We start from the raw sequence: 13692 nt of genomic DNA, 5'->3' as shown, positions 1-13692 counted from the left end.
ATAACATCAGACCAAATAACATTCACCATTCAGGAGCTGGTAAAACAGAGAAGACCAGGAACTTCAGGACCCATTATGGAATTCTGGGCGTACCCACCTGACCCCTGTTTATGTGTCATGACTCACCTACTACTATATATCAACACAAACAAAGATTCCCGAGTGAGAGAAAAGGCACTATGGGTCAGCCACAAAAAACCTCATGGTCGGGTGTCGAGTCAACCATCTCTAGAAGGCTCAAACAGGTATTGGGAGCTGCTGGAGTTGATACTGATATTTACACATCTCACTCCACCAGGGCAGCAACCACGTCGGCGGCTAACAGAATGGACGTTCCATTGGACCACATCCTGGCAACAGCGGGGTGGTCCATGGAAAGAACTTTTCAAACATTCTACAACAAGCCATTAGCACAACCTGTTTCATTTGCAGAGAGAATTTTAGACTCTGCAAATATATAATTTAAGCCCGGGGGAGCATTAATTTATAACCATATAATATAACCATATAACAATTACAGCACGGAAACAGGCCATCTCGACCCCTCTAGTCCGTGCCGAACACATAATCTCCCCTAGTCCCATATACCTGCGCTCAGACCATAACCCTCCATTCCTTTCCCATCCATATAACTATCCAATTTATTTTTAAATGATAAAAACGAACCTGCCTCCACCACCTTCACTGGAAGCTCATTCCACACAGCTACCACTCTCTGAGTAAAGAAGTTCCCCCTCATGTTACCCCTAAACTTCAGTCCCTTAATTCTCAAGTCATGTCCCCTTGTTTGAATCTTCCCTACTCTCAGTGGGAAAAGCTTTTCCACGTCAACTCTGTCTATCCCTCTCATCATTTTAAAAACCTCTATCAAGTCCCCCCTTAACCTTCTGCGCTCCAAAGAATAAAGCCCTAACTTGTTCAACCTTTCTCTGTAACTTAGTTGCTGAAACCCAGGCAACATTCTAGTAAATCTCCTCTGTACTCTCTCTATTTTGTTGACATCCTTCCTATAATTAGGCGACCAAAATTGTACACCATACTCCAGAATTGGCCTCACCAATGCCTTGTACAATTTTAACATTACATCCCAACTTCTATACTCAATGCTCTGATTTATAAAGGCCAGCACACCAAAAGCTTTCTTTACCACCCTATCTACATGAGATTCCACTTTCATGGAACTGTGCACAGTTATTCCCAGATCCCTCTGTTCACCTACATTCTTCAATTCCCTACCATTTACCATGTACGTCCTATTTTGATTTGTCCTGCCAAGATGTAGCACCTCACACTTATCAGCATTAAACTCCATCTGCCATCTTTCAGCCCACTCTTCCAACTGGCATAAATCTCTCTGTAGACTTTGAAACTCTACTTCATTACCCGCAACCCCACCTATCTTAGTATCATCTGCATACTTACTAATCCAATTTACCACACCATCGTCCAGATCATTGATGTACATGACAAACAACAGTGGACCCAACACAGATCCCTGTGGCACCCCACTCGTCACTGGCCTCCAACCTGACAAACAACCATCCACCATTACTCTCTGGCATCTCCCATTCAGCCACTGTTGAATCCATCTTGCTACTCCACCATTAATACCCAACCATTGAACCTTCTTAACCAACCTTCCATGCGGAACCTTGTCAAAGGCCTTACTGAAGTCCATATACACAACATCCACTGCTTTACCCTCATCAATTTCCCGAGTAACATCTTCAAAAAATTCAAAAAGATTAGTTAAACATGACCTTCCAGGCACAAATCCATGTTGACTGTTCCTAATCAGACCCTGTTTATCCAGATGCTTATATATATTATCTCTAAGTATTCTTTCCATTAATTTGCCCACCACTGACGTCAAACTAACAGGTCTATAATTGCTAGGTTTACTCTTAGACCCCTTTTTAAACAATGGAACAACATGCGCAGTACGCCAATCCTCCGGCACTATTCCCGTTTCTAATGACATTTGAAATATTTCTGCCATAGCCCCTGCTATTTCTACACTAACTTCCCTCAATGTCCTAGGGAATATCCTGTCCGGACCTGGAGACTTATCCACTTTTATATTTCTCAATTTCTTTGTTATTGTTTCAAATAAATACCATTATTGTTTTATAAACAGATTCATGTTTGATTACGATAACATACTTCCTCCCTTGGATGACTTCGGCAGTGAGTGAAGCATGGACTGTTACACGGTTTGAAATCACAGAGCTTTAAAATCTTCACATAGTCACTCACGTGACTCCGAAGTAAAATAGTAAGATTAAACGAGAACTTACCAGTTTGAAGTTTGATCTTTATTTTATGAGGAGTTACGATGAGGGATTACATGCCCTCCGCTCCCACCCTCAATTATAAAGGTCAACTGGTATCTTAGTTCTCCTTATCTGTACTATGTTTATTTCAGTTATTGTGTTGTTTCTGTGATTCCACACCGCTGCTTTGAAGTATGACGCGCATGCGTGCTGGCGGGGTCTTCACGTAATCCCTCATCGTAACTCCTCATAAAATAAAGATCAAACTTCAAACTGGTAAGTTCTCGTTTAATCTTACTATTAACAGCCACAGGTTCCCTCAGCTTCTCCACAGTAATAACAGAGGAGAAATACTCAATGAAGATGTGCACCACTCAACCTACCTCCTGTCCGCTCACTCATCATCACCGGTGAGTCGGCCAGCCACAATGGAAATGTTGGTGAATTTACAGATGGCATTGAAATTGCTTAGTCAGATGTTAGGATTGAACCCAGATCACTGGGGCTGTGGGGCAGCAGCCCTACCAGCTGTGACATCCCATATTCTTACACGTACTAATGCCACATCCACATAAATTAGTCATTGGCAGGAAGAAGAGATGAGGTGAAGACTTCTGTTTATGCCTGATTAGTGCAGGTGTCAGGGGTTATGGGGAGAAGGCAGGGGTTAGGAGGGAGAGATAGATCAGCCATGAATGAATGGCGGAGTAGACTTGATGGGCCGAATGGTCCAATTCTCCTCCTATCACTTATGACCTTATGTTCTAAATTAAGCATTGGAAGAAAGCAATTACCAATGTATCCCATGACACAGCGCAGAGAAACCGATGATAACATGTGAACAGTGAAAGGGGGAAGAATAAAGAGAGGGGCGGCAGAGCAGACGGAACAGGAGATATGAAGTTTTTAACTTTGACAGACAAGTTTTTTTTCCTTTCCCAACATGCAGCACCTACCCAGAGCTTCTGGTGTACAACTGTCCAGACTTGCAATCCTCTGAAGGTGACTCTGGGTTGTACCAAAATGCAGGGACACATCTGCCATTGGCCTGCTGCTCAAATCCGTAATCACTGCAAAAGAAATACAGCCATGAAGGAACGGAGACCATGATGATGAAATAGTTCAAGCAGCATCGAGTCGATTTACAACCTGTTATCAGGCATGGTAATTCAGATAACTGTTACTAAAATCCATCATTTTCATTTTTCCGATGACATTTGAACAGATAATAATAGTAATAATAATAATAATAATAATAATAGTAATAATAATTATACTTTATTAGCCGAGTATGTTTTGCAACATACGAGGGAGTTCATTTGCCATACAGTCATAGCAATAAAAAGCAACAGAACACACAAAATACATTTTAACATAAACATCCACCACAGTGACTCCTACACAAAAAAAAAGTTCAATCTCTTATCTTCTTTGTCCTCCCGTGGTCGGGGGCTTCCCGTGACGGGGTGATCTTGGTTTCCGTAGCTGGAGATCAAGCTCCCACATCAGGGTTCGAACCTCTTGCAGCTTGTTGCTTCCTGACATCAGTCTGCGCCCGAGACAGCGAGCTCCTCAATGTTGGAATCCGCAGGCCACGGCTGGAGCGTCGATCTCAGGCAAGGGATCACAGGCTCCGATGGTAAGTCCATGTCCTCGCAGTGGGGCTTAAAGTCAGTTTCGAGCAAGGCCGCCAGCTCCATGATATTAGGCCGCAGAGCGACCGGAGATATGATCCGGAAAACAATCGCATCTCCGGCAAGGTAAGAGATTGAAAAAAATTTCCCCCTCCTCCCTCCCCACATAAAACAAACCAGAGAACATTAACACAAACTTTTAAAACACACTAAAACTAACAAAAAAGACGAAAAGACAGACCGTTAACGAGGCTGCCATCGCTGATGGCGCCACCCAGATGCTAATCTATGTCATGTTACAATAAGATAGAACTTTATTTATCCTAGGAGGGAGATTAATTTGTTAACAGTCATAAAAAAAACACAAAATACATGAAGCATGAAATTAAAGTGGCGAGTGGAAAGGTTTTGGGGATGTGCAAAGATTGAGGAAGTTGGGGGATGGGGGGGAGTCACTCAGTCTATACCACGACGGAAGGGGGAGGAGTTGTACAGTTTGATAGCCACAGGGGAGAAGGATCTCCTGTGGCGTTCTGTACTGCATCTTGGTGGAGGATGTTCATGCCTGGAAAACATGTTGACAGTCTACCCAATAGGTTCTATATAACATTCGCGTTAAGAAACAATTGTGTTAAAATTAGAGTGGTGGAAATTCCCCCGTGAAACTTCTAAATTGCTGCATACTTGTCTTCAACTGGTACCTATGACCTCTTGCTGAAATTGATAGCTGGAGTTGGATGGAATGCCTTCTTAGACGTGGGTATCACATCTATACTATTGTGAGTATGTGGCACGTTTTAGTTAGATTATTACAGCTGCAGTACTTTCCTTCTATTTATTGAGTATATTCATAAGTATAATCTTATCCGAACTTATAGAGATGTATGAAATCATGGGAGGAATAGACGCACAGAGTCTCTTGCCCAGAGTAGGTGAACCGAGGACCAGAGGACATAGGTTCAAGGTGAAGGGGAAAAGATCTAATAGGAATCTCAAGGGGTAACTTTTTCACACAAAGGGTGGTGGGTGTATGGAACAAGCTGCCAGGGGTGGTAGTTGAGGCAGGGACTATCCCAACCTTGAAGAAACAGTTAGACAGGTGCATGGATCGGACAGTTTTGGAGGGATATAAACCAAATGCTGGCAGGTGAGTAGTGTAGCTGGGACATTTTGGCCAGTGTGGACAAGTAGGGCCAAAGGTGATCCATACTGTATCACTCTATACAGAAGTGCAGACATTTCTGAAAAAGGTGACAAGGAGAGTGAACAGGGGGCATTTTAATCATTTAAACAAGTACAGACACAACATATAGTGCTGGATAACACATGTTTTCTGTACATGTAGATGCCTACACTAAAGGACAAATTGGTACATAATCACCAATGGTCGAAAATTAATTAGCTGAAAAGAAGAGAACTATTTTGCAGTCCTCTTCAGAGTCCTTGATGCTCATTGCCTTGATCTTTCACCCGAGCATGTTGTATAACTTGATATACAGAGGTGTTTTCCTTGATTGAATACAATCAGAAGCATGCTGTGAGACTGTCAGGCAGGAATGATTCATCGGATGTTGAGACAAGATGTTGAGGAAAGATGTGGGCGACTAGGCTTACGTTGACACAAGTTTAGAATGAGCGGAGCTATCAAAGACAGCAGTAAAGTTCTGCTGGCTGGTGTGCACAGACTTTATATCAGAAAAATATCTTCCCTGGATTGCAGATCCAGGACCAGGTTTCACCATGCCAGGATATAGGGAAAACATTTTGCAAGTTCACAAGTTGTAGGAGTAGAATTAGGCCATCCGGCCCATTGAGCGTAATCGTGTATTGTCTTCCTGCCGTCTGGATAGCACGCAACAAAAGCTTTTCACCGTACCCCAGTACACGTGACAATAAACTGAACTGAAACTGAAACTGAATGTGATTTTCCTCAATCGGAGCCCGCTGAACCTATGGAATTCTCCACCACAAATGGCTGTGGAGGCCAGATCACTGGATATATTTGAGAAGCTCCATGGATTTCTGGGCATAGGGGTCATCAAGGGACTTGGGGAGAGAGCAGCATTGAGGGCATTACAGTTATAGAGCTGCACAGCATGGAAACAAGCCATTTTGCCTGCTTAGTCTATGATAAGCAAGTTAACCTATTGGGCTAGGTTGCTTATATTACCCCATTGCCCTTTAAAGCCTTCCTATTTATATATCTTTCTAAATCTATAATACTAAATCTCTGATCTTGACCGCTTTTGGCCGACTGTGCTGCGATTTTCGAGAGAACATCGCCACCTACGGCCGTCATTTTTGGCCACCTCGCTCAGAGCCCCCCTCCACCGTGTGAGTGCGGAGGATTTTTTCCGTCGATTAAAAATTAGAGAGATATTAATGTTTCTACAAAATTCCCCCATTCTCGCTGCTGCCCCCACTGGCGGCAGGGGGAGGGACTATAAAACCAGGAAGTGTCGTGCCTCACTCAGTCTCTGCCAGAACCAGGAAGCGAGAGGGTCATGGCTCACGGCTCTCAAAGCTGCGAATAACACTGAAGGCACGTCTACTCCACGGTGAGTCCCCTCGATGCGGCTGTAAAGTGGCTGCAGCCCTTTTTAAAAAGTTTGTGTTCACAAGTGAATTTTGGTTGTCGGGTGTCTGCAGCCCAATTGTTTGCCTCGCCTTTTTTTAACAAGTTTGTGTTCACCAAGTGAATTTTGGTTGTCGGGTGTCTGCAGCCCAATTGTTTGCCTTGCCTTTTTTTTAACAAGTTTGTGTTCACAAAGTGCATTTTGGTTGTCGGGTGTCTGCAGCCCAATTGTTTGCTTTGGCTTGGCTTTTAAAGTCGTTGCAACAGTTGGATGCCTGCCCAAGCATCCATACGGACCACAATGTCTATACTAGCCCTCTGGAAACCAGTACCTTCGGCCCGCAACACCCATAATAGCGCAACAGACAGCACCCCCCACTGGCGAGCAGTATTGGAATTGGCGGAGAGGTGGAATATTGAGTTGGTGAGCAGCCCTCCCGTGTGATGCTGGGACCCACTTAGTCTAGTTATTTATAAATCTAATACATTATGCAATTGATTAAAAAAAAACATGTAGTTACCATTCAAAATCAAATTCTGTGCACTGGCAAGGTTTGGAGGAGAGGGCTGATGTGAAGTTCTTTCCTTTAATACACCAGGATGATATTTTCCGTCTGCGGAACCGTCTCTGCTCTCCCATGATGCATTGCTTCTCCTAAACAGAGACATGCTGGTGGGTCAGTTGGCACAACTTCATATCTCATAGACAGGCACAAAAAGCTGGAGTAACTCAGCGGGACAGGCAGCATCTCCGGAGAGAAGGAATGGGTGACTTTTTTGGGTCGAGACCCTTTTTCAGACTGATACCTCATAAAACACACAATGGGAATCGACGTGCTGCGCTGTCCATGTGCTAGTATTCCCAATACCCCTTCATGTTCCTTCCATGAAATGTCAATTGCTAATCAGACACAGGCTAACCTTAGCAAATTGATACTGTCCTTGAAAAATCAGTATCGTTCTAAATGCTGATTTGCGCTGTACTTGGGATGTATTTTCCATTAATTTGCCCACTTTTGATGTTATATAGATTGACCCCAACTGATCCTCCCATCTCATTTTGAACACAGCCTCTGCTAGTTCCTACTTTAGCAGTCTGAGTGCTTGGTTAATTAAAGATATGAAACCTTTCAATACTTCACTTGTTATCACATCCAATTTATCATATTTTTCTGCATGGTGGCGCAGTGGTAGAGTTGCTGCCTTACAGCGCCAGAGACCCGGTTTCGATCCTGACAACGGGTGCTGTCTGTATGGAATTTGTTCATCGTCCCCGTGACCTGCATGGGTTTTCTCCGACATCTTTGGTTTCCTCCCACATTCCAAAGACGTACAGAATTGCAGGTTAATCGGCTTGGTATAAATGTAGATTGTCCCTAGTGTGTGTAGGATAGTGTTAATGTTCAGGGATCGCTAGTTGGTGTGGACTCGGTGGGTTGAAGGGCCTGTTTCCGCGCTGTATCTCTGAACTAAAAAACTAAACTTTCATTCCTTCAGTGTGAAATATTGATAGATCCTTATTTTGCAACGATTGAAGCATTTGATCTTGCAACAGTGGTAATTTTTCTACATAATGTTAATTCACTTTTGTATACTAACAACTGTAAGGATGCATTTTTCCTTAGTATTCTTACCATAGATTGTCTAAACTCACCTTCATGTTAATATTAAGGACCTACTTAAACGTCCTGGCTAGGGGCTTGGAAATGGTGCAACAAAAGTTCACCAAAGTGGAAAAACAACTCTGCCAAGCATTCCTGTTCAGTTTCTAACGTTACCATAGATTATTAACACCACAGGGAGCATTTACAGATTTGCAGAACTAATATTAAATACTGTTAGAACACAATTGAAAGGAAAAGTAGCCTTCTGAAGTTTGCTTTCTGTAAGCATGCTGCAGGCTACAATTTCCACATATAACTGTAAAACATACAACAGAGGCCTGGCGTGAATTCACAGTGAGAATATAATTTTTAATAGGCATTTTTTTTTTGCACTTGTTATTTACCGCATAGATATGGAATGGAATACTTTATTGTCCCATGTGACAAGGCACAGTGAGATTCTTTGTTTGCATACCCAAGGTATACAAATAGCGGCCACCTATGGCGCTGACAAAGTTACAAAGCACGCCGGCTCCTTCTTTATTCTCCCCCATCCACAACGGCTCCCCCACGCCGGGTCCCCATTGTCCTTTGTTCCCCCCCCTCACCATTGTTCTTCCCCCTCCCTCACAGGGGTTTCCCCCACACTCCCATCGACTGCCGACCGGTCCTATCGACAATGAGTAATCAGCAATATTCTCTGCCTGGCAATGGCAATTGTTACTTTTGCTTTGCTGTGCACCCACCAGCTATTTATTTATATTTCAAAAATCTGTCTTGCGGTGCAAATGTGTGAAATTTTAGTGTGGAACTATTATAAGCAGTGCAATGTGGTGTCAAACACAAAATTTGTTGTTGTACATAAATCCATTTGGTATTTATTTAATTTGGCACTTGGGACTTTCGCTTCATTGTTGTACATATTATTTTTGTCAGTAATAGAGTGTGTTAAATGTTTATTATGCTGTGCATTTGATGCATAGTGGTGGTTATTGGTCAGGTGGCTACGTTTTATATGCTCAATGCGGTCGGCTGATTGCTACAAAGAATATTGAGAACTGTTTACATCTGCTGGTTCTTTGTAAAAACTAGTTCAAACATAAGGGTTTACAATGACTAGCAACATGCATTTCATGATAGAATTAATGCTATTATATATGAATGATTTTTCCACTTTAATTTGAAGGTCTTGGCTTTCAATAAAGTCTCTGTTGCTCTGGGTATTTTCCCGCAGTGGACCGCTGTGAGCGGGGGGGAGGGGGACCAAAGGTGGACCTGGCGCGGGGATACTTTGTGACTTTGTCGGTGCCCTTTATGTGGCGACTATATGCAAGCAAAGAATTGCACTGTGACTTGTCGCATGTAACAGTAAAGTATTCAATTCCATTCAGACTGAGATGAGCATTCATGGATGGAATGGGAATGAAAAGAAGAAACGGGTGCAAACAGAAGAAGGGTCTCGACCTGAAACGTCACCCATTCCTTCTCCCCAGAGATGCTGCCTGTCCCGCTGAATTACTCCGGCATTTTGTGTCGACCTGAGATGCAAACAGAATGTGCAATATTTGCATCTAGCAGTGCATGTGTTTGTGCACAGTATTTCCTATGGCTACATGTGTCAGCTAACTGGGTCAGCAGAAGCAGCGAGATAATACCAGTAACTGGCTTTTTGTGTGAGTTTATACAAAAAGTACTAAAGCGTAAGCCCATTTAAAATCTGGAGGGAGGAGGTGCAGACGGTATGCGAGTTCTTCTTGGCAATTGAGGTGCAATTCTTGCTTGGTACTGCAATTATGTTTTTGAGCTTTTGCACAACTCAGAGAATATTGCAGGTTACTGAATGTAAATACTTCCATAAACCAGTGCAATTGGTCGACCCACAGTAACGTGTACAATTAGGGACATTTATGAAGTGATTATTTTGGCTCTGTTTTGTGGGAGAGGCAATCTTGAGCATGTCTTTACTAAATCTATGCGAAACTATTTTTTTATGCTTAAAAGACTGAGCGTTTATTTCATCCATGCTCCTCATGATCTTGTACATCTCAATAAGATCACAGTGGAAGGAACTGCAGATGCTGGAAGATAGACACAAAATGCTGGAGTAACTCAGCAGGACAAGCAGCATCTCTGGCGAGAAGGAATGGGTGATGTTTCGGGTCGAGACCCTTCTTCAGTCTGTATGCCATTAGCATAACAAAGCATAACACAGAACCTGATGGTCCATTATGTTAACAACGTTGTCATCCACACTGTTAAAATAAATGACAAACAGCAGTGGACCCGGCACCTGAGACACACCATTGGCCACAGATCTCCAAGGTGACTAAAAGAGTCCCCTATCACCACCCTCTGATCCTTTCACCAAGCCAATTTTGTATCTAATTGACTAGCTCACTGTGGATAGCATATGATCTAAACTCTCAGAGTGGCCTACCATACCGGATGTAGTTTACTTTAGGTTAGAGGTACAGCGCGCAAACAGGCCCTTCAGCCCACCAAGTCCACTACAACCAGCGATCACCCTGTACACTAGCACTATGTTACATACACTAGGGACAATTTACTATTTTTACTAAAGCCAATTTCTCCAGCTTTTTTGTGTACCTTCGATTTTCCAGCATCTGCAGTTCCTTCTTAAACACTTAACCTACAAATCCGTTTTTGGAGTGTGGGAGGAAACCAGAGGACGTGGGAAAAACCCACACGGTCACGGGGAGAACGTACAAACTCTGTACAGACAGCACCAGTGGTAAGGATCGAACCCAGGCCTCTGCCGCTGTAAGGCAGTAACTCTACCGCTGTGCCCCAGTGCCATCCTTGCCAAAATAACAATAGCCCATTGTAATATTTATTTATCTGCCTGTGAGGATATTACAACCTTCTTATTCGTTTAACAAAGTTCAATAGTATCGGTTTAAAGATATTAGGGACTACAGTTTATTTTTAACTGGTGGTAACCCCTTGTTTTAGGACTAAGTACTAAACAAAGTAAGAGTCTCACTCTAAACAATCGCAACAACAAGTTTCAAACACAAGAAGACACGTGGAACTGAAGGTGCTGGTTTACAAATAAAACACAAAGTGCTGGAGTAACTCAGCGGGTCAGGCGTCATGGAGACACAGATAGGTAACATTTTGGGTCAGGACCCTTCTTCAGACCTGTATTCACCTATCACTTGCCAGACTTTGGCCCGCCCCGCTTTTATCCAGCTTTCTCCCCTCTACTACAATCAGTCAGAAGAAGGGTCCCAGCCCGATATGTCACCTATCTGTGTCTCCAATGATGCTGCCAATCCCCCTGACTTACTCCAGCATAGTTATTGCACGGCATGGAAGCAGGCCCTTCACCTGCCGACCAAGATGCCCCATCTAATCTAGTCCCATATACCTGTGATTAGCCTCTTATTCCCTTCCCATCCATCTATATATCCAAGTGTCTGATGAAGGGTCTCAACCCGAAACGTCACATATTCTTACTCTCCAGAGATGCTGCCGGACCCGCTGAGTTACTCCAGCATTTTGTGCCTATCTTTGGTGGAATACAGCATCTGCAGCTCCTTCTTACGCATCTTGGCACTGTGTGGTTTTTTTCCCAATCACCCGAAGTATGAAATAAAATAGGTAATGTGATAATTACTCATAATCTTAAGAAAAACAATGGGTTTCAATATGTGTGCTTGCAGCAATTAAGAATTTCTAATATCTTAATGTTTCACTAGTTCTCTCTGCAATACCTGGTTCCTCAGGTCCCAGGAGTCATAGTCATCCGGTAAGCAGTGTCTGTGGAATGATGGTCTGAAGTCCACTTTCACCAGTTCCCAATCCGATCGGAAACTAATGTGGCCGAAGATCCTGGAACAGAAATACAGTCCGAAGATTTAACAACATTAACAAAAGAACACTTCTTGGGACCAAACTCGGGAACGAGACCTAAATGAGTGCAGGCATGTAACATATGAATAACTTGCAGCTAAGGGCTTTCACTGTAAGCCCTGCACCAGCTTCATACTGGCTGGTCTGCGTATGATTGTTAAGGGCCTGTCCCACTTGGCGATTTTTTTTGGCGACTGCTGGCATAATTGACCGACGTACCCGGTCACCGAAAAACGTGTGGCGTGATGTTGCGTGACACGGCGTGATGACGCGCGGTGGTTTTTCAAGTGTCGCAACATTTTTTTTGTCGCCGCTGGATTTTGAAATGTTCAGAATCGCTTGGCGACACTGATATGACGCCGGCAGTTAGGAGGAAGAGATAGATCAGCCATGATTGAATGGCGGAGTAGACTTGATGGGCCGAATGGCCTAATGCTACTCCTATCACTTATGAATTTATGACCTATCACAATTGTTCACTCATTCACTATTTCTGCCCCAAGTAATCTGAAATTACAAAATAGATAATGATTGAAACATTCCGGTTCCTTGAACTGGTCGGTTTCTCTCTCCAAAGGTATTACTATTGCTGAGTTTCTTAAGCATTTACTGCTTTTGATTCATACTTCAAATGCTGCACCATGTCTATACAGTTACCACAGCTCCGTGAGACACCTCCACTTTGCAGCTAATGCTCATCAGCTAATACCTTGCAGCTAGGGTAGCCAACTTTCTCACTCCTGACTCAGCCGTGGCTGGGTGAATGATGAGTTGGCCCGGGTGCTGGACTGCACACAAAGCCAGCCGAGCTGAGGAGTTTTGGCCCGGGTGACGTCACGAGCAAAGTCCGGCGCCCCGTCCAACTCATGAACCGATGATCGGCCATGAGAAGGAGGGGTGGTGGTGTCGGCGGTAGGGGAACGTACAAACTACGTACAGATAGTGCCCACTGCTGCTGCACTCCATGGGCTGCACTACGTCGGGATGGGTGAGGCGGGGCCGGACGTGGCGCTCCAACCTGACAGTCCCCTCAACCCGAGTAGTAGCAGTCAAATACGGGACAAGGGCTGTCCCCAATTTAGCCCAACGTACGGAATGTCCTGGCTAATACGGGACAGTTGGCAACCCTAGCTGCAGCTGAAAACCAATGGAGCAAAGATGAGTCAAGTGGCAACGTTAAACAGAGCTTTGTCTTTGACAAATAAAAACTTGACTTGACTGCCTATTCCAATATGCCGAAGGAAGCCGCTTCTATTAACATGTTCAAGAACAAAGCATAACACAGAACCTGATGGTCAATGCTTCAACTTGCACAGCTACCCAAGTAGAACGCACCAATGTATAAACATAGAAACATAGAAATTAGGTGCAGGAGTAGGCCATTCGGCCCTTCGAGCCTGCACCGCCATTCAATATGATCATGGCTGATCATCCAACTCAGTATCCCGTACCTGCCTTCTCGCCATACCCTCTGATCCCCTTAGCCACAAGGGCCACATCTAACTCCCTCTTAAATATAGCCAATGAACTGGCCTCGACTACCCTCTGTGGCAGGGAGTTCCAGAGATTCACCACTCTCTGTGTGAAAAAAGTTCTTCTCATCTCGGTTTTAAAGGATTTCCCCCTTATCCTTAAACTGTGACCCCTTGTCCTGGACTTCCCCAACATCGGGAGCAATCTTCCTGCATCTAGCCTGTCCAACCCCTTAAGAAATAAATACCTAGGCATGT

The 13692-nt window shown here is 43.8% G+C and overlaps 1 protein-coding gene across 3 annotated transcripts in view; it reads right to left on the bottom strand.

The window, feature by feature from the left end:
- The window catches only part of sorcs2 (sortilin related VPS10 domain containing receptor 2), a 776963-nt gene that overhangs the window by 46669 nt on the left and 716602 nt on the right, over positions 1 to 13692 (bottom strand). For all 3 annotated transcript variants that reach the window (XR_004411679.1, XM_033019211.1, XM_033019222.1), the window contains exons 15-17: positions 11824 to 11941; positions 7004 to 7137; positions 3230 to 3343 (exon numbers count right to left, since the gene is read on the bottom strand). Coding sequence is in view for 2 of the 3 variants with exons in the window: in XM_033019211.1 (XP_032875102.1) it covers positions 3230 to 3343; positions 7004 to 7137; positions 11824 to 11941 (366 nt within the window). In the remaining variant the exon portion in view is untranslated. The remainder of the gene's footprint in view (positions 1 to 3229; positions 3344 to 7003; positions 7138 to 11823; positions 11942 to 13692) is intronic.

The sequence above is a fragment of the Amblyraja radiata genome, chromosome 1 (genome assembly GCF_010909765.2).
Source record: "Amblyraja radiata isolate CabotCenter1 chromosome 1, sAmbRad1.1.pri, whole genome shotgun sequence".
Classification (NCBI taxonomy): Eukaryota; Metazoa; Chordata; class Chondrichthyes; order Rajiformes; family Rajidae; genus Amblyraja; species Amblyraja radiata.
The sequence above is the reverse complement of the archived record's forward strand: the minus strand, read 5'-3'. Positions and strand labels throughout refer to the sequence as shown.